At 44.0% G+C, this 26597-nt stretch overlaps 1 protein-coding gene across 2 annotated transcripts in view; it reads right to left on the bottom strand.

The window, feature by feature from the left end:
• The window catches only part of sgca (sarcoglycan, alpha), a 70726-nt gene extending 55910 nt beyond the window's left edge, over positions 1 to 14816 (bottom strand). Inside the window, exons 1-4 of one of the 2 annotated variants that reach the window (XM_085966319.1) lie at positions 14714 to 14816; positions 6193 to 6321; positions 2154 to 2308; positions 1618 to 1690 (exon numbers count right to left, since the gene is read on the bottom strand). In XM_085966319.1, the coding sequence (XP_085822445.1) occupies positions 1618 to 1690; positions 2154 to 2308; positions 6193 to 6321; positions 14714 to 14750 (394 nt within the window). In that variant the 5' untranslated portion in view covers positions 14751 to 14816. The remainder of the gene's footprint in view (positions 1 to 1617; positions 1691 to 2153; positions 2309 to 6192; positions 6322 to 14713) is intronic. The other variant, XM_085966320.1, reaches the window with a different exon arrangement.
• Between the last annotated feature and the right edge of the window lie 11781 nt (positions 14817 to 26597).

Raw genomic sequence — 26597 nt, 5'->3', positions numbered from 1 at the left:
GACAAATTCTAAATAAAAAACAAAATTACTCTTTGTATTGTATGCTAGGAGATCAGACTTCCATGTCAGTTAAAGAGGGAACAAATATTTAAGCATTAAACGCACTTGACATGAAGAGAAATTCTCCTCTGCGATTCCACTTGTAATTGCTGCAGAAGCAAGCGGAAGCCAAGCGCAAGGAGCGCACGTCAACCCAAGCACCCCACCCACCCGCCCCTTCAACCACCGTCTGCCCCACCTGTGACAGAGATTGTAGGTCCCGCATTGGACTCATCAGTCACCTGCGAGCTCATTTTTAATGTGGAAGCAAGTCATCCTCAGTTCCGAGGGACTGCCTAAGAAGAAGAAGAAGAATTGCTGCGGAAATTGTGGTGGAGAATGCGAGAAAATTTGGACGGGCCGCTCACCACCCTGACTGAGATTCCTGTTCCCCTCTCCTGTTGGGAAAGCTGCTGGACCCTCTTTCCCAGCCCACCACCTCGCGATATTGTATTGAGTTAGAGTCGGGACATGATTCTGAATGCTTTACGCACTGTGATTGAATTAAAGGAACCATTACAAAGCTAACAGTAGACAAAAATGCTTAATTTATTGTCACAAATAATAAACACCTAAAAAGCTTAACATCTCCCAATAGCTAGAAGAACCTTTGGCGTTACAGACCAGCCCTCTTCCAGGGGCTTTGGCCTGGCCTTCTTCTCCCTTGTCACAGTTCGGATCATTTAGCTGAACCTTTGTTGCCAATATTTTTGGGCTTCTATACAAATGTGACCTTAATGGATCACTCTGTCTTTGCTGTGCTCCACACATGCAGGGCCATTACACTCTGGTCACACTTGCTAATGCTGACCATTTACAGAGAGTGCTGCCATTTCCTATTTTCACCGCTGTTGGTTGTTAATTTCCCAATATCTGCTTTGGAATAAGTGTCATTTATGCTATAAATGAGACCTGAGTGCCTTCAAATTTAATCTGTCAGTCCCCTTTCAGAAATTTATATGATGGGGCGGCCTGAATGGAAAAAAAATCAAATCAAACTTACTGATATCCAAGCAAAGTGATGTGCTTTATTTATTGGTTGCGGTTTGTTCAGGAAAACCTATGCTCCGTTTCTTTCTCAGAGGACAATTGTCTGTGAGCTCATCAAATCATACAGTGCCTAAAAGTCAAAAGAAAATGGACCCCCAAATAAATTAACGCAATCTGAATAAAAAAATGTTCATTCATTTGGGGTTATTTTATGACCAGGCAACAGTCGTGAGGAGCCTCATCAATAGATGGAAGATCAGGGGCAGCGCACCAACGATATTTGATGTGCCCCCACTGCCATGTACTCAAACGATTACCCCCATTGTCCAAGCAAAACCTTGCGAGACAACTGCAAGACTTTGATGAGAAACTTAAGTAGCAACATGAACGCAGTACGCATAACATCTGGAACAGCACGCTCCATACCAACAACAACAACAACATGCATTTATATAGCGCCTTTAACCCTGAAAGACCTGTGAGCAATATCATAAATGAACTATGGGTACATAATAGAAAATATTTATTTCTCTAAACCAATCAAACCCCTCATACCTCAAGCAAATAATTAATATTATAGGTTCTCACCTATTGGCTGTTCGACATTAATGATGATATTTTGCCTCATTGTCTCATACGTTTTCCTATTATAAGCAGTTACCTAACCAAAAGAAAATAAAAATTAACCTCAGAACTTATGCATGTTGTGCAATTTCTTTTAGTGCCCAGTACAAATTAGTGATATATTTTAAACTTTAATTACACAGTAGCAGTTTCTTTATGTCATTAAAGATTAAATATTAATTACATATGTTGTTGAAAACAGTGTGCCAGTCTGAATGAATCTTACTATTGCATTAAGTATAATATACTACACTATACACTGCACATAGAAATATGAATTTCAATCAAGAATGCTTAACTTTGTTTATCTTACTGCAATATTATGGCTAGGCCATACATTGCATACTTGTTATAGAGTACAGCGGCAGTGAGCTGGAATTATAAATAGGCTGTTGATTATAAGTACAGAATACTTGGAGTGTGAAGATTTTTCTGAAGGTTGTACACATTTTATCAAAATATTACGGTACTATCTGGTGCATATACAGAAAACATAATACTTCAATTATTGTCAGTCCAACGTCTCTCAAAGTTGGCGTGCCATAAAGCATTCCATCATGGTATGCTGTCCGTTGAATAAAGCGAAGCCAGCCTGGCCGATCAGGGTGATCATGCAGATTGGTGCTGAATGTGATGGGAGTACTGATAATTATACCTAAAATAGAGAGTTGAGATTGAAATAAAAAGTAAATGGCAATTTTACATTGAAAATGGTAGGATTTAGGCAATAATGAACAAGGGGCTTCTTCTGTGCCAAAATTATAATTGTGAAACATCTAATGCATATCTGCCTTTTTATTATTGAGATAAGCATCCTATATTACATAGAATGTACAACACAGAAACAGGCCATTCAGCCCACGCTGCACATGAGCCTCCTCCCACACCTCTTCATCTAACCTTATCCTCCTATTCCTTTCTCCCTCGTGTGTTTATCTAACTTCCCCTTAAATGCATCCATGCTAGTCGCCTCAACTACTCCTCGTCGTAGTGCGTTCCACATTCTGACCACTCTCCGGGTAAAGAAGTTTCTCTTGAATTCCCTTTTGGATTTATCAGTGGCTATCTTATATTTATGACCCTTACCTTATATTTATGACCCTTATCTCATATTTATGACCCTTATCTTATATTTATGGCCCCTAGCTTATATTTATGGCCCTTTCTGGTGGTGCAGAATAAGATATCGCCAGATCAGAGGATGTATATCCATGGTAGTTGAGGTAGCACGGAGCACAGTGTTGGTGGAGGCATCTTTGTCCACTGTACATGTACACACAGCTGATAGCTAATGTTTGGCTCTGGCAATTAGGTGCCTGTGTCCTCCACAAGGCCCTGCTGTACTGCTCTTGCATGCGGCAAAGGTGTTTTCTCAGCCACCTTTTCTGGGTCACTGTCAGTCTCCTGGTCTGGCCTGGCTTGAGGATGAGCCTTATCCTGTAGCTCTTCCACGCTTAAGCCTCTTTGAATGACAAAGTAGTGCAACATGCAACTGACAACGAAGGACAGAATTGCTTTTCAGTGGAATTACCATCAAATTGACCATTCAAATGATCTTGCACATTTAGCAGTGCAACTAAGCAGTGAAATGGAGCCCCATCCAAATTCGTGGTCCTTATCACCATTCTGCATCAGTGCAAACATTTGTGCTGACAATAATTTCTGTCCCTATGTTTATTCATCAAGGTAAGGGATAAAACATATTTCTTCATCCACCTTAAAGCAAGGGTCCTTGGAAAAGCATACTTAAAAATTGAAAACATTAGAAAAATGGATCTTTTCAACATAAAGATCCTGATCAGTCTCTTTTATTTTTATTTGTTTGTCACTGAGAACTTGATTGTGACCATCCAGAATCATTTAGGTTGCTTAACAGTCAGAGAAAAGATATCTTCATCCTTTCTTTGCTGGCTTGAATAATTAGAATTAAAGTCCCAACAATGAATGGATATTGCCCTAGTCTATATTATTCAAATCTCTAAGAGGTTCAGTCCGAATGGAAATATCTATCAGCAAAGGACTCTAGTTTATCACATGCCTATATGCAAAATTAGGCAGAATTCCGTTCTGCCTAATTTCAGCCCCAGTTAACCTACCAGTTAGGCCTGAGTTGGGTGTCGGAAACTCCTGTCCAAGACAAGTGGGAGCTTCATTAGCTTATTCGAAAGGATGTGAGAAAGCTTTCCCCGCTCCATTCTTTGGCCAGCAGACACGCTGGATGCCAAGTGTACAGTACAAGGACCCTGGTGGGAAGGGTGATTCAGGGAAGACCTTCAGGCAAGTGGGCATTTATTTAAAAGGCCCAAAACATTTCTTGTAAATGTTTTTATCCCATTTCTGGGTCCTTTTTGTTATTTTTTTTTTCCTGCTGTCACTTAGGCTTTCATGATTTTTTTGTGCTTAGTTGCCCTTAATGTTTTCTTTGCCCTCAGCACCTCCACTGGCATCAATGGCATTTTTAAAGAAAGGAAGAACTTGCATTTCTATAGCGTCTTTCACGACCTCAGGACTTCCCAAAGAGCTTTTACAGCCAATGAAGTACTTTTGAAATGTAGTCACTGTTGTAATGTAAGAAACACGCAACCAATTTGCGCACAGCAAGATCCCACAAACAGCAATGAGATAATGACCTGATCATCTGTTTTTTGGTGATGTAGATTGAGGGATAAATATTGGACAGGACAACGGGGAGAACTCCCATGCTCTTCTTGAAATAGTGGCGTGGGATCTTTTACATCCACCTGAGAGGGTAGACAGGGCCTCTGACTGTACAGCGCTCCCTCAGTACTACACTGGAGTGTCAGTCTAGATTTTGTGCTCAAGTCTCTGAGTGGGACTTGAACCCACGAACTTCTAACTCAGAAGCGAGAGTGCTGCACCTTCCAAAGAACAGGAGGGCCCATGGAGGAATGCCAGATAAGTCAAGCTCCATGCCCTCCTGCCAGCACCTACAACTGCAGAGAGAGGTGAAACTATCTCACTTCGGCAGATGTAGTGCCAGTGGAGGCTCCGCTTTCCAGAGGAAGTTGTGCTAACAGACCCCCAATGGTTCACTAAAATATGTGAATGCTTTTCTAAGCGTGCTGCTGGATGGTTCCTCAGAAGCACCCAAGTCACAGTCATGCTTTATGTGGTACTTGCATGAAGGAAAGAATGCCAACATGATCAAAAGCCACCATTGCTTGATTGGCTGCCTTCTCAGGGTGTGCAAGGACACCTGCAGCTACCATGCAATATAGGGCTGCTCGCCACATGCAGGGACAGTGACAGTTAACTATAGACAGAAACTTGACTGAACCTCTTTGGCGGTCTGCTGCAATGCTGACCTAGGGGGATGGAACTGTGGAATTGCACAGAAAGCAACCCGCCTCACAAGGACCTCATGCAACACCACCTCGACTTCAGCAGCCTTCAAATAGGGGTCAGATGCTGGGCTAATCGGTCACATGCCTGCAGACACATGCTTGCATTTGGGATTCCCTCTCCCTTCATTTTGGCCAGCCACATCTTAATGGCCTATCCCTTCAGCCATGGCAACAATACCTTTTGAGGCTTTCTAAAGGCTTTCTAAAAAATTTTTATCCACCAATTATGACACTTCCCTTTAATTGTCCCCATCCCCTTAAATTTATCCTTAACTAAATTTCCTATCCCATCTCTCGTGTCCTCCCTCGGCACGTCTGAGACTGCATCTGCTGCGGTGAATAATTACGCAAGTCTACTTACATTGGAGAACTGAACGTTATTTACACTTGATCATTCGGGTATGATTTGCTCCAATTCTTAACCATTTAGAACTAACTCAGACATGAAAACAATATCGGCCCATGTACCTGAGAAAAGACAAACTCAAAGTCTCCAGCAATTTTTTTCTAAAAATTGAGCATCGGCGCTTTGAAGATATTTTTGCAAACATATAAATACAACTAGAAACCGAATGAATGCTGTACTACCATTGTTCATACATTAATCGTATTCAAAATAGTTCTTTGTTTACCTACACAGCTGGGCTACCATACTGAAAGGATGCATTAATGCTGCAGCTACCAATCTCAGAACTTTGTTTGCATTACTTGGTTTCCGCCTGGATGGAAGTGTAGCTCTCCTAGTTTGGTGAGAGCACTGTGCATGCCTGTATGGCTGCAGCACCAAAGCTGTCTCCACAAAGTTAGAAATTTAAATATTTGGGGAGCAACGAGGGGAGACTCTCTGCTCCCTAAATAATTAAACCGGGTCGGTTTACAAAGCCTCCAACAAACCCTGGAGCACTTTGCAAACCAGGTTTGACACCGCATTGGATTTATACGCCAATCTCACTCCACTTCTCTTGAAAGTCAGCTTTGGCCCTATCTCTGGATTTACACTGCCAGTTCAGCATCAGTGCAAAGCTGAAACATAAGAACATAAGAAATAGGAGCAGGAGTAGGCCATTTGGCCCTCCGTTATTCAATAAGATCCTGGCTGAAATTACCGCACCGATGCTAAAGTTGGATTGTAAATAAACCGTAAGAAAACATGAAGTAGGATTGTTTTGCTCACCATATGTTTGCTGGAAGGAAGGAAATCCTTCTTGAAAGTAGTCCCTCTCCAACACATGGACAAATAAGACCCCTGCCGTGGGATTCACATTCTGATCAGCGAATATGGAACATATTGTAGTAAGGAATACTGAAAAGCAAAACGAATCAATTAAACAAATACGATAAACACACTTCTTGTAAATTGTTTTGGAGTGAAACACAAAGATTTTTTTAAAATTAGGAATGTATTATAAAGACGTTATTATACTTTGCTTCTCTGTTAACAGAGCCATAAACAATGTATTACGTTAGAGAACATGTAATGAGGATATTACAATAATAATGGGATGTTGTCAGGACCCATAGCCTTTGCTGTATCCAGTGCGCTCAGCCATTTCTTGATATCACGTGGAGTGAATCGAAGTGGCTGAAGACTGGCTTCTGTGATGGTGGGGACCTCAGGAAGAAGCCGATAAGGATCATCCACTCGACACTTCTAGCTGAGGATGGTTGCAAACGCTTCAGCCTTGTCTTTTGCACTCATGTGCTGGGCTCTGCCTTCATTGAGGATGGGGATATTCATGGAGCCTCCTCCTCCCATTAGTTGTTTAATGGTCCACCACCATTCACGACTGGATGTGACAGGACTGTAGAGCTTTGATCTGATCCTTTGATTGTGGGATCGCTTAGCTCTGTCTATAGCATGCTGCTTCTGCTGCTTAGTATGCATGTAGTCCTGTGTTGCAGCTTCCCCAGGTTGGCACCTCATTTTTAGGTATGCCTGGTGCTGCTCTTTTACACTCCTTATTGAACCAGGGTTGATCCCCTGGCTTGATGGTAATGGTAGAGTGAGGGATATGTTGGGCCATAAGGTTACAGATTGTGGTGGAATACAATTCTGCTGCTGCTGATGGCCCACAGCGCCTCATGGATGCCCAGTTTTAAGCTGCTAGATCTGTTCTGAATCTATCTTATTTATCTCAGTGGTAGTATCGCACAACACGATGGAGGGTGTCCTCACTGTGAAGACGGGACTTCGTCTCCACAAGGACTATGCGGCGGTCACTGCTACTAATGCTGTCATGGACGGATGCATCTGTGACAGGTAGATTGGTGGGGACGTGGTCAAGTAAGCTTTTCCCTCGTGTTGGTTCTCTCATCACCTGTCGCAGGCCCAGTCTGGCAGCTATGATCTTCAGGACTCGACTAGCAGTGGTGCTACCGAGACACTCTTGGCGATGGACACTGAAGTCCCCCACCCAGAGTAGATTTCTGTGCCCTTCCTACTCTCAGTGCTTCTTCCAAGTGTGTTCAACATGGAGGAGTACTGATTCATCAGCTGAGGGAGGGCAGTAGGCGGTAATCAGCAGGAGGTTTCCTTGCCCATGCTTGACCTGAAGCCATGAGATTTCATGGGGTCCAGAGTAAATGTTAAGGACTCCCAAGGCCACTCCCTCCCAACTGTATACCACTGTGCCGCCAGCTCTGGTGGGTCTGTTCTGCCGGTGGGACAGGACATACTCAAGGATGGTGATGGAGGTGTCTGGGACATTGGCTGAAAGGTATAATTCTGTGAGTATGACTATGTCAGGCTGTTGCTTGACTAGTCAGTGGGACAGCTCTCCCAATTTTGGCACAAGTCCCCAGATGTTAGTGAGGAGGACTTTGTAGGATCGACTGGGCTGGGTGTGCTGTTGTCATGTCCATACCTGGTGCCGAGGTCGATGCCAGGTGGTCCGTCCGGTTTTATTCTTATTATTGTTTTTTGTAGCGGTTTGTTATGCAAAAATGGCTTGCTAGGCCATTTAAGAGTCAACCACATTGCTGTGGGACTGGAGTCACATATAGGCCAGATCAGGTAAGGACAGCAGATTTCCTTCCCTAAAGGGCATTAGTGAACCAGATGGGTTTTTATGACAATCCGATAGTTTCATGGTCACCATTACTGATTCTAGCTTTTTATTCCAAATTTATTTAATTAATGAATTTAAATTCCCCAGCTGCCGAGATTGGATTTGAACTCACGTCTCTGGATCATTAGTCCAGGCCTCTGGATTACTGGTCCAGTAACATAACCACTGTCATGAATCTTACCATTTATGTAGAAATGACTCATGAGATAACACTGGGCAGCCAGCTGGTGGCGCCGTCCAAGGAAAGTATAAATACTCGGGCGTGGGCCCAGCTTGCTCAGGACGTTTTTGTAACTAGAAACTCATGGTTGTGAGACAGTTGATTAAAGCCTTGTTTTATACTCAAACCAAGTGTTTAGTAGTTTTCTTACGTCAACCACTATGCTACCATTCCCAGTAAATGACTCAGTAATGACAGGATGGCAAGATGCTTAATACTTCCTGCCATAACTGCCTCAATAACACTGGGCATAAGTTATGTCTGCAGGCAACAGGCACTCAGCATTGCCAGAGGCTGCAGAAAGACTCTGGAAGCTTATTTGGGCAGAGAGGTCAGTGCAACCTATGAAGGGCACTTTGATGAAGAACTCCCAGTAAATGCATTGCTATCATATTCACGGCTCAGACCATTTCCTGCCCCTTGAAGTGGCTGCAGGTGCTGATGGCCTGCCACAGGAGTGGCTTCCTGCTCTCCCCACTGCTAATTGGGCTGACCCCAGGAAAGGCACCGAACTCAGCAATAGGTGGATGTCCTACCCAGCCACACTTCCAGTGGCATTGCCGCAGGTTAGGAAAATCTCGGCCATCCTTCCAGTCATTAGTCGGTCTACTAGTGCAGTTTGGTTAATCACACTTTAATCAGATTTAATTATGATTCATTTGCATTGCTAAATAAACATTAGAAAAAGATAAAATGTAAATCATTATTTGATTTTGCACTTGAGATTATGTAATGAGCTAGAAAGAATGCACTGTTTCAGCTTGAATTCCACGGCAGGCACAGGGAATGATCTGGTCCTTCATGCACACAAGCTGGATTGTAGGTTGGGATCTAAGGTGCAATTCACATTGGGTCCAGATGCTGAAAGTGTATGTTTTATTCTTAAAGAAGAAGGCTGCCTACACCAGAGAGTGAGAAACTAGACTGATAGAAGACCTGCCAACCTGTACTGTTTCTCCTGCCATGAGGAGACCGTTCTTGGAATTCTGGATATGGAAGGCGTGGGCTAGAGCGATCTTGGTGACTTGACGTCAACTCAATAAGGTAAGTGTTCGCTTCAACTACTTCCTCTTGGATAAGCTCTCTGCAAAAGTTTTCCAATGCAAAAATGCAGCAGCAAATAACAGGATGCAGTAATGCACCCACACTAATGCCGAAACCACCATGAAAAATCCCCCCCAAAAATAAAACTTTCAACACAATGGTGACTGTCACTCGCACCTTAAAAATCCAGGCTCTGAAAGCCAGAGAAAGGAAAGCCCAGGAGTTGCCCTTTTAAACGGGCAAGCAGCAATAAAGCAGTCAGCAGGTCGTTGTGGGATCAGTTTAGGTATGACTGTCTACAATTAGGAGGTATATTGAGGCTCATGGTTTCTGAACACACCGTCTGGGAATTGGCCTTTATATTTCCAAAATGTTAAGGTGTACGCAGAGTGTTTAAGTTTACCGTCATCCTGCCAATAGAAAATTATGTATTCCGAGGGATGCTTGGATTTCTCAGGATTAGTAACTAAAACTGTGGGAAAGCCATGGTTAATTCTCACTTAAGGCTGATAGTTGCTCTTTGTTTTGGTATTGTACAAGATGGTAATTTGAGTTAACGACAAAACAAAGGAAGCCCCAAGGTGAACTGGGGATGGGGGAGGGGGATGAAACACCTTTTTTTTGTAGGAAATTTAAGTGACTTCTATTCACTATCAGTTTGGCTTAGCTTGCCCTTCTTGTGGGCTAGCATAATGATGGGCCTTTGTTAATGATGCCAGCAATGTAAATCATGGAAATGGTATTGGAAAGTTTTAATTGGCAATTGAACACAAGAGTGGTGGCTTCTCTCTCCCCAGGCAAGAAAATAAGGTATAATTGTGGATGCATTTCTGATTTTCTTTTCTCTCTTACTTTTGCTGTGTGCTTATGTTTTTGATCATTCCAATAGTTTGAACTGCTGGCCTGGGAATAGAGGTAACTAGTAACCTGGGCTTGCATAACCAGGAATGTGATCGTAATGTGTGATGTGTTAAAAGGATCGCCTGGCTTGCTGAGTATTTCCAGCATTTTCTGTTGTTATTTCCGATTTCCAGCATCCGCAGCATTTTGCTATTGCACTGCATCAATTTACCGGTTTGGAATGAAACATTGTATCAGGTGTAGCCACGAGCAAGCTTAATCCTTAGGATCATGCATGTCTTATTATGGCAAGGTGGTATGGTTCCTAATTGTATTGTATTGCTGTGTCAGATGTAATCAAGTGTAACAACACAGCAAGAGACTGCCAAGACTGCTTTCTGTCCTCCAAAGCCATCTCTCTTCCATCCAGCTGAATTCTCTTTAATGCAATGGATGTTGCCTGGCCTGCTGAGTTTTTCCAACATTTTCTGTTGTTATTTCTGCTCCCTAAATGTCTGAAGTTCCCACTCCTAGGCCCTCAGTCGGGATCCAATGTTCAATCAGCCAGCCTATATTCTTGAAGAGAAGGGGCTGAAAATTTCATGGGGGTGGTGGGAGGGAATTGAAGCAGCCCCCTTTGTAAATTCCTTTTAAATTCTGTTGTAGTTTCCACTTTAATAGCCAGTTGTGCTAAAGCATCCCAATACTCATAACTCTCTAGGCAAAAAAAAATTATTATAACGGGGTTGCATGAACTGCTTGCAATTCTTTGGGCACTGCAGCCAGGTCCTGGGGGTGGGGGTGGCGGGGGGCGATACTGCTGGCAGTGACAGCCTCGGCGATCTGGTCCCATAACCTTCTTTCTGGAGGGCCTCCTGGCCCCCCTGTGGGTAGAGGACCTCTCTTCCAGTGCTGACCCGCCTGCACAAAGCTGGAGTGCTGCGTGCGAGACCCTGGGTACCCTTTCCCTGGCCTGTTGAGCCATTTGTGTTAGTGCTGAAGCACTTTTACCATTTCTTACATGCAGAAAGCAGTTCAGCTTTAAGAGCTGAATACTGCCTAGTTTGGAATGATTTTTTTTTAAATTTCAGAAGGCAGTTCGCCTTTAAAGGCTTGAGACAGCTTTCAAAAATGATAGCCTTGCTTTAAGAGAATGCAGCCTCGCTCTAGCGACGTTACAGGGATGCGACGTTGGGCCCTCCTGCTGAGCGCACAGCCTGAAGCAGCGCGTTCATCGCTGGGCTGCAGGCTAAAGCCAATCAAATCAGCAGGAAGCAGCAGAATAACATGCTGCCTGCACATTATAAACAGGCGTGAGCAAATCTCACTCCGCGGTGCCACTGCCCATTTTCGGGCCTTATCGAATTGCCAAGCCTATCTGTTTTTGTACCTGTTGTGTATGTACCTTTAAGGGAATAACTGGTCTTAGACTGCAGTACCGGCAGTGACCACCCCTGTATAAAAGGCCCTAACAGGCTTCTGTATTTTCAGTCTGACGCTGCCTCCTGTTCAGTAAAGTACCTGTTAAACTGTTCTCCCGAAGTCCGTGTATTATTGAGGCGCGGACTTTACAGTACCTGCCCACTATACTAACCTGTCTATGACTTCCTGCAGTTGCTTGCATTCTTCATCACTGTTTGCCATTGTCTCTAATTTGATATCAGAATCAAACTACAATGTAATTCCTTTTGTGTCAATGTCTAAATCATTTATATAAATGGAAATCAAAAGAGGTCCCAGCACAGATTCCTGGGCCCATCACTATCCAAATCCTGCCAATCCCAATACCATCCATTTACCCAAACTCTTTGCTTTCTGTCCTTCGAAGCCATCTCTCTTTCCATCCAGCTGAATTCTCTTTAATGCAATGGAGTAAACTTCCAACTTCACCGCATGATTGATAATCCTGTGGAGTGAACCGCCTGCCCATGGGTGGGTTCTATAACCGGAGGGTGTGTCACTCCACCAGATAACCACCAATGCAGTGAAGACAAACATTTACCCAAATGTTCCATAATTTTCTAACAATCTCTTATTTGACAGTTTATCCAAAACCTGTCTGGAAATCCATCTATACAACATCCATGATAGCCCCCTTTCCCCATACACATTATGATTTTCTCAACAACATTAAATTAGACAAGTATGACCAGCCCTTTATAAACTGATACTGACTGTCCCTGATATTTCCATGGTCTTACTTTTTTTTAGCACCAGGCTTCCAGGGGGCAAACATAACTTCTGTCTGCTTCTGCCCTGCATAAAACCTGTGCAGGATGATCTTTAGGGTGGGGATCACTGGGTCTCACCCCATCTTTTGCCCCGTCACATTGTGACTGCTGAAATCTGGGGCCACTGTTCCTGTTGATACAATGCCTAACATCATAACAAGAACACTGACCATTTTATTCTCCTAAATGGGATGTGTGTCCTACTCATGTTTACCACCCCAGTACTTCCTCTTGTGTGACTGTCGTACTGTCCAACCGAAACTAGTGCTTATTCTACGAGCTCCCCAGTGGCAGGAATATGTGAGATGACTTCTTGCTGTATGTTTGAGAGGTTCTTGGGAGTGAGGTTACATTTTTAGACTCTTAGGGCTAGAAATTGAGTAGCACCCCAATTGAGGCGCTGACTTCGCTGGGGCGCTAAAAGTAGCGCCCCAGAAAAATTAGCGCCCCCGCGCCAGAAATTGAGTGGTTGTGCCCCAAGAAGGAAGCGGGGCACTACTGGAAGCGCCCTGCATCCCTCTTGGGGCGCTGTGAGTCAATATTGCGGCGTTATGTGCCGCAGCGCCACACGCTGTGGCACGTCGCGCTGTGGTACTGCAGGCCTTCCTCCCCTTCCTAAAGGGGAGGGGCCTTGTGCAGCGCAACCTGGGGCCCAGCTGGGCCCCCGGGGATCAGGAGTGCAGGCAAAAGAGCCCGGCACTCAAGAGAAGTGCCGGGCTCTTGGAGCGCAGCCAGCACTCCGGGGCGGGGGGCATTTCAGGAGGTCTGGGACGGGAGCGCAGGCAGGTGCTGGCACGCGGCCAGCAACAAAAATGGCCGCCCCGCACCTCACCTTTAAATTGCGCCTCCCCAGCCGCAGGTAAATCAGGGGGCGCTCCTAAAGATCGTGTTCGGGACGTGAGCGGGGCACTACGCACACCAATGACGTCATCGCCAGCGGCGAAGCACCGCAGGGTGCTACCGGTTAACGCCACCACTAACCGCCCGCTGAATTTTGCGGGAGGCGTGGGCAGTGCCGCGCCCGGACGCTAGTTGGTTTGCGTCCCATTAGCGCCCTCTTAAGGCGCTAACGGGAGGCGCAACCAACTGAATTTTTCCCCCTTAGAATTCCAAAATGATTTGTTTTTTGGTCTGAGAAGTTAGTTTAAAGTGTAAATTCTATGAAGTAGTGCCTTGTTATTTCATCTGCTGATTTATTTTTGTTCTGTGCAAATTTATATTGTGCAATAAATTTGACTAGTAGTTTTAAGCTGAACTATATTATCTATCTGTATGGTCTTTTCTACATGTCGGAGAGGTCAGGAATTTATAATGTACTGTTTGGGGTATATACTATAGTGGCACAATGATAGATTGTTAACCTTAAGAAAATAACTTTGTTTATCACAATGATTGTTATATCTGATGCTGCTGAATCTAAATCATACATTCCCTCTATTCAAGAAGGAAGGAGTCCAGATCACCCTAAGGCTAAAAACCTTGCTGTAGTATAGTTTAGTTGAAAAGTTATTATTAATAATAAAAATTGTAGTGTCAGATGTGATGACATCATCTTGTTGGCAAACATATACCCTCTCTTTGTTTTAAAAAAAAAATCTGTTGCAGGTTACAGGTGATACAGACCTAAAGACTGAAGTTCCATAGCCAAACAGGAACATTAAAATAGTCGTAACACAGGGATATGTAATTTAAAAAATAAATTGGGATTACTTGGGTTAGACCATCTAAACTAAACCACTCCATTTACAAATAATGTTGTATTCTATTTTGTCGATACAAACTGCTTCTTGTTAAGTATCTTCATCTAATACAGCATTTTCAAGGCTTTTTATAATGCATATAAGTCATAATTGCTTCTGTGATATTACATTATTTCTTCCCAGTAGTTTTGTCCCCTAGTCCATCTGAATAACATTGCTAGAAATACTTCTAGGCATTACACCCAAGACAGCAATTTAAGAATAGCACTGTTTAAAAGTTCCTCCTTCTAACCTACTTTTGTATAACACACCCTTGTCATCTACTCACAGTGCAATTGATTAATATAAACTTTAAATAAGTTAAATACAGGAAAATAATCCCTCAAAGGTATTTTGACTATGGATTGAATTAAAGTATTATTGCACAGACAGTATTCGTCATACTCTTTTCAAAACTGAACACAATGGTAAAAAAAAATGCAAATGTTATGAAATACAAGGTGTTGCACAAAACCTACTCGTTTTGATATATTTTCTAATGTACAAACCCAATGTTTTGATGGAAAATCCTGATAATACAATAAAAACTTGCCTGCAGAAGCATAAACCCAAACTCTGTCTATCGCCATCTTCCTCTAAAAGGGAAAGGAAAAGTGCTTCCGGTTTGACGGACAGCAGCATAAGGAGGGCAGTCTGATAGCAGCTGGAGCATTCTAACACCGAGAATGATTGGCTTTCTGCGACTGTACTATTTTAGTCAATGTTTTTTTTCAGCCATTTGACAGCTGTACACTTGGTAAAAGTGTATTTTTCTACTTCTCAACATCTAAACTGCCCAAAGTCAAACTCCACCTATCACATTTCTTGTTTTGGGAACAAAAGTTCTACGGTGTCTCTTCAAGGATTTGTTGGGAATGTTGTTTTTAAAAAAATCAAATGAATTAGTGCACCTCTGATACTCTTGTGTGACTAAGATAGATTGTAATTATACAAAAAGAGAAGCAAACAAAGGTTATGTAGATGTACAATTTGCAAACTAACTTGCAGTGCTGACAGATGCGCTAACCCCAAGATCACTAAGAAGTAGTGATCAGCAATAAATATTAGTGTTAACAGAAAATATAAGACATGCCCCTTGGGCTACAGCGACTTGTAAACTGACGAGGATAATTTGGTCAAGTTAATACCGCTGCTGTTATTTTTAAATGCTTGATGTCACTCAGCACATATAGATAATAGCTCACATGGAGTCTACTTAAAGTCGAACACCAACATTTTTTTTTGATGGGGTGACAAATGTTGCACTAGCTTCTATTTTGTAATATGGCCTGAGATTTTTGCTGCCACTGCCATGCTTTGCCATTTGGATTTGGATCTTTTTGCAGTTGCAATGGTTCTTTTGTGACACAAATGCTAACAATGGAACACGCCACACGGCAGGAAGGAAGAGTGAGAATAATCTATATTTTTGGACCCTCTGAAAGGCAGACTCTCTGCTTAGCCACAACTTAACCACATACAATAAATTCTGGTACAACAATAGCCTGGTCTCTGACTCCTGCATTGTTTAAAGACCTATGATGTTCCCCAGCACTGACCTATGCAATATATTGAAACACACTAATAGCACTACAGGAAACTTTCAATTTACCGGAACCTAAATAACCGGAAATCTCGGTTAACCAGCAAAATTCAGGAGTAGGTTCAGGTAACTTTTATTACTTGCATTCCTCCATTTGTTGCTGTGCAAAGGTGTGGCTGCAGCTGTTGCTAAGCTACAGAGACGCTTGCAACTTGTGGCCATTGTTCTGACGCGCAACAGGGTTTGTTGCTTTATACGGAGCTCTCGGCTCCGTATCTTTTACTATAGCGTTCGGTTATCCGGAATTTTTGATGAACCGGCACCACGTCGGTCCCGTCCGTGCCGGATAAAAAAAAGTTTCCTGTAGTTTTCAAGGACCTGCCAGTGGCGGGGGACCTTGCCAGCAGTGGACACAGATCACAAAATTAGGCAACTGGCTGTGTGCCTGATTTGGAGGGGTGCCCATTTTTACAGTGTGCAATCTAGAACGAAATAATGAGGCCGTAGTACAAACATGTATGGCCTCATTTATTTACGCAAATCCATTATTAAATTTTAGTGCCAGGAATTTTGAGAGTTTGGGTGAGGCTCCACCCACAGTGTAAATCTCCCTCGTAACATTTGGATTCACTGGAGTGTTTGAGAGCACATCTGTTCAACTAAGCTTCTTAAAGGAAGAATGCAAATATTTTTATTCTGGGAGGGGGGACTGCTTGGCTGCATTTTGCTCCATGCATTAGTTGGTTTTGTAAAGTAGCCCTCCATTTTTTTTCTTCTCGCCAGTATTTTTCTTCATTTATTCGTGGTAGCACTGCACCTTACAAAGAGCTGATGACAATGGGTATTTGCTTGAGGTTTTGGTTGCACAATGAGGAGGGGTTTGAGAGGAAACATAGAAACATAGAAGATAGGAGCAGGAGTAGGCCATTCGGCCCCTCGAGCCTGCTCCGCCATTCAATGCGATCATGGCTGATCATCCAAATTCAGTACCCTGTCCCTGCTTTCTCCCCATATCCCTTGATCCCTTTAGCCTTAAGAAATATATCCAACTCCTTCTTGAATATATTTAATGTATTGGCCTCTACTGCCTTCTGTGGTAGAGAATTCCACAGGTTCACCACTCTCTCTGGGTGAAGAAATTCCTCCTCATTTCTGTCCTAAATGGCCTACCCCTTATCCTTAGACTGTGACCCCTGGTTCTGGACTCCCTGACCATCGGGGACATCCTTCCTGCATCTAGTCTGTCCAGTCCTGTCAGAATTTTATAAGTTTCAATGAGATCCCCTCTCGGGAGCCAACAAATGCAGATTCAAATGGCCTCTGAGGTATTTTGGCCACACAGGTCACTAGCTCAGGAGCTGTACCTGGATATGTCAGAGCAGGCCTGCATTAGTTACCTACGCTTCCCAAGACAGTCTGTCGCAGAGCTGTGCCAACTTTGCACAAGGACAAGCACCTGATATGTGGATCATAGATGGCGCTTCCTGTAGAAGTGAAACCTATCACAGCATAAGGCACTCATGCTACTGAATATTTCAAGCCACCCCAGGAGGCGCCTGCCACATCAGGCAGTCTGCAGGGTGTACCAGAGAGGTGACACATGTTACGTTTGCAAGGTGCAACACCTTCAATACTTTTCCTGAGGAAGGATGTATTAGCTGGACATGACACACAGTTTTCATCAGGAGGCAGGGTTCCCTCAAACGTAAAGAATTATTCTATCCATGTGGACATCAGGGCTCTTCAGATAAACCTCATTGGCTTCATACAGAACAGTTTGCATTAAATGAATGTTCAGGTGGTATCTGACCAGAGAAGCAGCATCATGCACGTTAGTGGCCTTCATCATCAAGGAAGCAACCATGATGCCTTCATTCTGCGGCATTCCACAGTGCCCTCATTACTTGAAGAAGAAGAAGAAGAAGAAACACCAGGTGGGTGGCTCTTAATAGAATCGGGCTGGCCTTTGCATCTATGCCCGCTGACAGGATTGGACAAAGTCAACATGGATTTACAAAAGGTAAATCATGCTTGACTAATCTACTGGAATTTTTTGAGGATGTAACTGGTAGAATAGATAAGGGAGAACCAGTGGATGTGGAGTATTTGGACTTTCAGAAGGCTTTCGATAAGGTCCCGCAGAAGAGATTAGCGTGCAAAGTTAAAGCACATGGGATTGGGGGTAAGGTACTGTCTTGGATAGAGAACTGGTTGGCAGACAGGAAGTAAAGAGTTGGAATAAATGGGTCTTTTACCAAGTGGCAGGCAGTGACTAGTGGGGTACTGCAGGGATAGGTGCTAGGACCCCAGCTATTCACAATATATATAAATGATCTAGACGAGGGAACTAGATGTAATATCTCCAAGTTTGCAGATGACACAAAGCTGGGTGGGCGTGTGTGCTGTGAGGAGGATGCAGAGAAACTCCAATATGATTTGGACAGGTTGGGTGATTGGGCAGATGTATAGCAAATGCAGTATATTGTGGATAAATGCGAGGTTATCCACTTCGGTGGCAAAAACAGGAAGACAGATTATTATCTGAACGGCAATAGATTGGGAAAAGGGGAAGTGCAACGAGACCTGGGTGTCCTTGTGCACCAGTCGCTGAAGGTAAGCATGCAGGTGCAGCAGGCAGTTAAGAAGGCAAATGGTATGTTGGCCTTCATAGCGAGAGGATTCGAGTACAGGAGCAAGGATGTCTTGCTGCAGTTGTACAGGGCCTTGGTGAGACCACACCTTGATGTTCTTGCCATGGAGAGAGTGCAGCGAAGATTCACCAGACTGATACCTGGGATGGCAGGAATGACGTATGAGGAGAGATTGGGTCGATTAGGCTTATATTCGCTAGAGTTTAGAAGAATGAGAGGGGATCTCATTGAAACTTATAAAATTCTAACAGGACTAGACAGACTAGATGCAGGAAGGATGTTCCTGATGGCGGGGGAGTCCAGAACCAGGGGTCACAGTCTAAGGATAAGGGGTAAGCCATTTAGGACAGAGATGAGGAGGAATTTCTTCACCCAGAGAGTGGTGAACCTGTGGAATTCTCTACCACAGAAGGCAGTTGAGGCCAATTCATTAAATGTATTCAAGAAGGAGTTAGATATATTTCTTAAGGCTAAAGGGATCAAGGGATATGGGGAGAAAGCAGGGACAGGGTACTGAGTTTGGATGATCAGCCATGATCGCATTGAATGACGGAGCAGGCTCGAGGGGCCGAATGGCCTACTCCTGCTCCTATCTTCTATGTCTATGCTTCTATGACCCACGAAGAAACTCCCTAACAACCTCAATCTGCATGTCACCTCATCTGTTTGCTGATCCTCCACCCTCGAGGTACACGCTGCAGTCTAGTGAAAAGAATATTGGGCGAGGTGTAAAAGGGCTGCCGATTCGCTACTACCCACTTTGCTCTACCGTCAAAGTCGAATTTCACCTCCGGTGTGTGCAAAAGGGCAATGGTTGTGTTCAAAGCTTGAAATAGTACCTCTCAGAGGAGGCAGAAGTTCCAAACTTGGGTTCATGCCCTGGTTGATGGGACCTGTAAAGAAATATGAGTAAACTTTCACATTCCGCCTGTTACCAGCAAATGTATTCCTCATTTGGTGGCTATAATGAATTGGCGCATTAGCCTCCCTCCGTGCAGCTGGCACCTGTTCTTTTACTGGCCTTTGGTCCCAAAAATGGTCCGCCTCTTTTGGGGGCCCCTCCTGCAGCAGGACCTCCAATTTTTCAGCATCAAAGGGAGCAACATGTGTTGCCTACATGTCTCTGCTGTACGACTAAAGTGAAATAGTAACACTTTTCTGTTACTATTATAACTTGCCCTTTAAGAGATTTGCCTCGCTAGCTTTTTTCATCCCGCTGAGTGTGCTACAGGCCAAACTCATTGGGAAAACATATCTTTTTCCTGTAGCTTATTCAAAATAGTGTCCAGGACTTGTATTCCAAATCTAGCTCAGCACATCCCCTAAGCTAGGGATGTAGGTGTCTTTCCAAATTTTGTTTACACATTCCCATTTTTGCCTGTCTCTCAAAATCTTCACAGTGCCTCACTGTTGGGGCAGCATGTTGACACCAGATTCTGTCAAAGATTTAAATATTTGATTACATTTTATGAGGCTCCGCTTGGCCAGCACATATTGGGAAATTGTGTAATTTTTGTGTCCATTCACGAATCTTAAATAAAACTGCTGCCTGCCACGTTCATATGTAGAAAGTGAATAATCTGTGTCTCACTTTATTGAGGACAAAATTGAGGAATAGTTAAAGCAAAGGAAAGATGACCTCTCCCAGTCAAGGGTCGGCAAAAAGGCTCTGGCAGTGAAGGGTGGAGCAGAAGACAGCAGAGCGAATGGTAGGGTGCATTCTACACTATTTCCATGCTTCAGGAATGGAGCGCGAGGGGCAGGTCAATAGTCAATCCATTTGTTCCATGGCTGGTTTCTCAGTATGTCTTAATTAGTTTTCAATTCCCAATCAGGTTTGGGTAACTTAGCAATTTAGCTCCCAAATCCATTCCCCTTCTCGGTTACTTGGTCACACTGAATTGATAATGAACTGAGCTTCAATCTCCACATCCAGTTCAACACACGGGGGTGTGTGGGGAATTTAACTGCTAATGGATTTCCGGCTGATTTTAATTAGTTTCCCACCCACCCCGTGGCAGTATGAGGCCACGGCGATTTTAACTGCTTGCCTCCAGAAAATCAGTAGCACCTGGCCTCCCGCCAGTACTCTGGTAAGTGTGGAGAAGGGGGTTCCAGGGAGTCTTGTGGTAGGGAAGGGGCATGGAGTCTGGGTCAGGGGAGGCCTAAACTTTCCTTATGGGGCCTGAAGAAGCACTGCTGCACCTCCTGACCCCACATAGGAAAGTAAAAGACTTACCTGGATAGCTTGTTCAACTTCCCGATTCTCTTCACACTGGCCTTCAACTGGCGAGAAAGCCGCAGTGGCTCCCTATTCAAGCTATCGGGGACCGATGGCGTAATTGGAGCCTGATTAGCATATGCGAATTAGGAGCCTGCCACCTTTTGGGCAACAGCGAGTAAGTAACATGGGGCACTTTAGCTCCCATCTGCCTGGTTTACCCCAGGCGGGTAGGATTAAAAACCACCCCACCTTTTTGCCTGCCTACCGCCACCCAACCTCATCCTCATTTCTGCTAAAACCCTCATCCATGCTTTTGTCACCTCCAGACTTCTCCAATGCTTTCCTTGCCAGACTCCAGAGCTCCACTCTACACAAACTCCAGTTGATCTAGAACTGCGCCACCCACATTAGGTCATACTAAGTCCTGATCACCTATCATCCCTGTTCTTTTCAGTCGTCAACAGCTCCCCATTTTTCAGCAAGGGCATTTCGGAATATTTTGTCTTCATTTAAAAAAAAAAAATCCCTCCATGGCCTTTCTTCACCCTACCTGTGCAACATCCTCCAGCCCTACATTCCAGCTCACAACTTTCAGTTTTCCAAATCTGGTCTATTGTGCATCCTTTCTTCGTCGGATCCACTTTTGGTGGTAGAGGCTGCACCCATTGTGCCTCCCCCCGACCCCCACCTTTCTATGTTTTCCACTCTTCAACCATGCCTCGGTCACCTCCTTTTCCAACCCCTGCTTGGTCTCTGATCCACTTGTGAAATGCCTTGAGAAATGTTATTACATTAAAGGCACAATATAAGTGCGAGTTGTTGTTGATTGAGAGTACTTGCATGCTAGATTTGGCTGCTGCATATAGTAATGTCTTTAGCAGGACTGTGGTATTACAAATTCCCTGTAGCGCCCTCTCCCTCCGAAATTTTCATAAGTAGAAGATTCTTAAATGGCGACGAAGTGAGATAGGGTCCACTTCATTCTTTGATGGATAAGCATTTAACATTCACCAGAATCTCACCCAACCAAAAATTCAGCAAGCTTTTGGAGTGGTTTAAAGGCATCTCAATCCACCATGAGCTTTTGCCAAGACTAAAAAGATAAGGGATTAAGAAGTGGCAGCAAAAATGAAGGGAAAGGGAACCCAAGGTGCAGACATGAATCCGCAAACAAGTGACTGAGCAGTTCAACACCTGAGCTCTGTGTGAGGGGTGCGGAAGTTGAGATGATAATGCACGAGGTGCTTGTGAGGATGGCCCTCTGTGCCACTCCTATGGCACAATTTTCATTGGCCAACATCGCAAGAGGGTGCAACTTAATTTACCGTCCCTGAATGTACTAAGCATCTGCTGAATGGTAGCTACGGGGGCCCTTACAACAAATGGTGTAGCTAAGCATCTGCCTCGCTGCTGACTCTGATCCTGAGAAGGCAGATAATTGGCAGGTTAAGTGTGGCAGAGCCTGCAGAAATGGTTGGTGGCATTTTGGTGACTGTGGCCAATCAGGCTTGCCTTATTTCATGCTGTACCACAAAAGACACAAAGGGCTGGATTTTCATTTAGGAGGCGGGACTACAACTTTCAGGGTTGTAGTCCCGCCTCCATCGAGTCCTAGCCAACCCATGTGATTTTGACTTGATTGACCTTGTTGAGCCCACCCAGAGGGCTCAGCAGGCCAATTAAGGGCCACCCGGCAACAGGTGACGTCACAGATTGATATTTCATCTGTCAAGACCTTTTGACAGATGAAATATCAGCGTTTGACAGATGAAATATCAGCGTTTCACAGCTGTTTGAAGCTGTCAAACATTGACAATCTGTACTCTAAGTTAATTCCTTCCTCTCAGGATGATTTAGAGATCTCTCCGGAACAGAAAGCTGAATGCTGGAACTTTTGACAGCTCGCGGCCATTCTGCTTTCTGTGCCGGTGAGATGAGGGACTCCCGAGACCTGAAGGAAGGAAGGCTGTAAAGGTAAGTACATGTAAGTAAAACTTCTTTAAACACTTTACACACACCAAACACACTTACCTTTGCACTCATGCACCCATCACTCACCTGAACACCGGACATCTTGATCCCTCCAAGCCCTTCATCCTGACGGCCCGCCTCGCTAACTTGGCGTGGTTTGGAGCCGTCGGGAATCCCACATTTCACCAATGAAAATAGGGATTAGGCTAAAAACTGCCTGTTAACTACCTGTTAATTGGCACTAATCCCCTTCCCGCCTCGGGGAGGCGGCTCCCAGCACAGGTCGGGTACCCGCCTCCTTTGAAACTGACATGGAGGCGGGTTGAGAGCGGGATGGGTTCGTGCCCCCCGATTTTGGGATTTTAACCCCCCACACGCCTCCAATCCCGCCTCCACGGCCCAATGAAAATCCTGCCCAACGTATTTAGAGTGAGCTGCTTCTGAAGACATATCCAGCAGAATGGTTCGTTTGGCATTCATAGATGAAAGTGACACCATCGAGGTTCTGCTGATGTAGCTTCTTCAGAGATAATACCACCTCTGTCTGCAGATGTTGGTGGGAGGGTACAGAGCACCTCTTGGGCATCCAAACCTACGTGGTATCGATTCTTAGCTCCTCCTCCTCTTGCAAACACTTCGGCTCCAAGGATTCCGGTGCCCCAGGAATTCAGGAGCCCACAACTGTTGGTGTAGGTCAGTCACTCAACTAGTTATATACATTTCAAATAAATTGAGGAGGCAGAAGATAAAACTGAGGTTAGAAGCTGCTTACACATTCCTTTACAAAATTCGACCAAAGCGAAAGGTCAAGCAAAGGATTAATTTACATTTGCTAGAATTATGTTAACAGGAAGAAGTAGTTGTATATAAAGTAAAGATCAAATGGACAAATCCTCCGCAGCTTATAATAATTAATGTAGTAGCACTATTAGAAAATACAATTATTATTCTTTGGGTAATATTCACTTGTACATTAACTGTCAGTCTCAAAAGTTTCCATTCTTGGTTACAAATTTGAGGTATTTTCTAGAATTGGTTTCTCTTTCAATAGTTTCACAGCAGATTCCATAATGTCACAGGAATATGTTAATGAGCAGCGTCTAAATATTTTGCTATGGTACAGAATACAAAATCAGTTTCAACCGTCCCTCCTTGAGATCCATTTCATTATTCTAACTAAGCTTATTGGAAACTTTTCCACATGGATGTTTTCCAATGCAGTCGTTAATCATTTCCCCCCACCCCTCCATTGCACAGCTGTTCAACTTTTACGCTGACCTTTCTTACGCTGGAGACCAAACCATAAACTATTTCCTGAATTTACTGGAAATGCTTCTGTGTGGATTGACCAGCAGGAGACACGGGGATTGATTTTATATTCGCATTTTGCACTGGCACACATCCACCTACTGTACAACACTTCTGTTTTATGTTTCATTTCACTACTGTGCAATGTAAGAATACGTTAATGTTTAATTGAGTAAGCTGTGTAGCTTCCACAGATATTAAAAGTTGCCATTTTTGTCAGTGTAGTACTGAGGGTGAGCAGCACTGTCGGAGGTATCATCTCTCAGATGAGACGTTAAACCAAGGCCCTGTTTGCTCTCTCAGGTGGACGTAAAAGATCCCATGGCACTATTTCGAAGAAGAGCAGGAGAATTCTACCCGGTGTCCTGGCCAATATCTATCCCTCAATCAACATCCCTAAAACAGATTATCTGGTCATTAACACATTGCTGTTTGTGGGAGCTTGCTGTGCGCAAATTGGCTGCCGTGTTTCCTACATTACAATAATGACTACATTTCAAAAGTACTTAATTGGCTGTAAAGCGCTTTGGGATGTCCTGAGGTCATGAAAGGCGCTATATAAATGCAAGCCGTTCTTTCTTTAAATAGTTTGTAGGAGCCAATTGTCCTAATCCTTTGAGATGGAAGAACTATTTAGATTGCTATAAATGTTTGACTGCACCATGATCCAAATCACACATTTTATGCCTAGTTGCATTAGTTTCGAATTTTAATTATAATGAAGAGTTTAGTATGTACGTACAATTTGCTCTGTTTTGTAACGTACACTAGCTACATAAATAGGTTAACATGAGCATTATGATTGCTCTAAATCAAATAATGCGACTGACCCTGTTGTAGCATTTTGTTCTGGAGCTGCTTGTTTTTTTTTACAGCTGATAAAGTGAAGCATGTCGAATCTTAGTGCAAGCGCCACAGAGGGTTTTAGATTAGCATTGAAAGATGGTAAGAAATTCCCCTAAGACTTCATTTGTCACTGTCCCCAGCAACAGACTGCTTGCACAACTGAATCTGAAAGAGAGCTGTGTGAAAGGTCATTTCTAATTGCAAAAAACACAGAAGGGTTTTATCACAAGAACAAAGAAACAGGGGCGTCACTGGAAGTTGATGTACTGATTCTACATACAGCTGTGCTCCTCTCAAGCATGTGCCTAACAAATAGCTTCTTCTGTCAGAAGTTAGTTTTTTTTAACCCCTCGACAGGCAATCTGTTTTACAGCTTGAAGTCTTTAATATATTTCATACTCTACAAAAACGTTTGACATAACTTGTTTTGTCCACATAAGTTTTAATAGGTGGTAGGCGGCCTTTTCAACATTTCACAAAATACGCTCCATGTTGAACATGAAACCTCTACAGTAAATGCACATCAAGTTACCGGAACATAAGAGACAACATTACATGGAACCACACCATAAGACAATGGCAGCCCTAGTCCACACCCCACCTACCCTTTTTTTTTCATTCATATTCCTTGCAAATCTTGTACTTGTTGCTAATTTCGTACTATACTCCACGCCTACTCTCTCTTTGTTTTAGAGGAGGGGGTGCTATTTTGTGCTGTGTCCAATCCTTTAGCGAGGGAGGAAAGCAGATGCCATGGTGTCAAGCCTCTGCCAATGCCAATCTATGACCAGCTGGTAGGAGGTATGTAGGAGCATCCAAAATAACTCTTATTTTTCCTCCTTTCTTTGTGGGAAAGCATCCAAACTTCCCTCTACAGCTCCCCTTCGGAGAACTCACAGTACAGGGGGAATCACAAGCTCAGCGAGGGTGGCAGAATGGGGACTACAATTTGGCTCCAGCACCCTTGAGAGGGAGAAAGAAAACCAGCCAGGGTTTTCCCTTCTCATTGCTATTGAGTGATCTATGTTGGAAGGTGCCCTTGGGTGGGAACTGGACGAGGACAAGACCAGACTCGGCAGGAAATTCCCTCCCCCCACCCCCAAGATTAAATAGCCTATAGGTTCACACATGGAAAATGGCCTCTTGGTAGACTACTAGTGGGCAGCCAGCATCCGCAAAAGCGCAAACATCAAAAGTTAGCAGAGAAGGTAAGAGAAAATTGTTAAATAAGAATGATCCTTTAGGAGAATGGATACTCATGTGCATGGTAAGTAATGGAGGCGGATACGCTGCCTGGGGTGTTTCATCCATTGAAATTAGTGGCCAATGCACGCTGCTGGCAGATAAGGTTCCCTCACCATCCACATGCACCCAGAAAATGACCCCCCGTGAACATTTACTAGGTGCGATTCTAACCCGGCCTTCCTAGCGGGAATGATGCGGGTGGGGGGTTAAAATGGCAGCCAGCGGAAACCTCCGGCTCCCCCATGATTTTAACTTCTGGGTTTTTGGGGGCATGGAGGTAGAATGGGGCCTCATAAATACTGAAATGTCAGTTTCCCAATGTTGGACCCCAATGTAATTTTAACATGGAAAAGCACAACTCACTTGGAGCCGCCAGAAGAGGTCTGGATGAGTGCAGCTCCAACAACACTCAAGAAGCTCGACGCCATCCAGGACAAAGCAGCCCGCTTGATTTGCACTCCATCCACCACCTTAAACATTCACTCCCTCCACCACCGGTGTACCGAGGCACTGCAGCAACTCACCAAGGCTTCCTTGGCAGTGCCTCCCAAACCCGTGACCTCTTCCACCTAGAAGGACGAGGGCAGCAGGCGCATGGGAACACCACCACCTCCAAGTCAAACACCATCCTGACTTAGAAGTATAGCGC

Source organism: Somniosus microcephalus, chromosome 24, assembly GCF_052327205.1.
Source record: "Somniosus microcephalus isolate GS21.2 chromosome 24, FLI_Smic_1.0, whole genome shotgun sequence".
In the NCBI taxonomy this organism is placed as follows: domain Eukaryota; kingdom Metazoa; phylum Chordata; class Chondrichthyes; order Squaliformes; family Somniosidae; genus Somniosus; species Somniosus microcephalus.
This window is presented reverse-complemented; position numbering and strand designations above follow the sequence as displayed.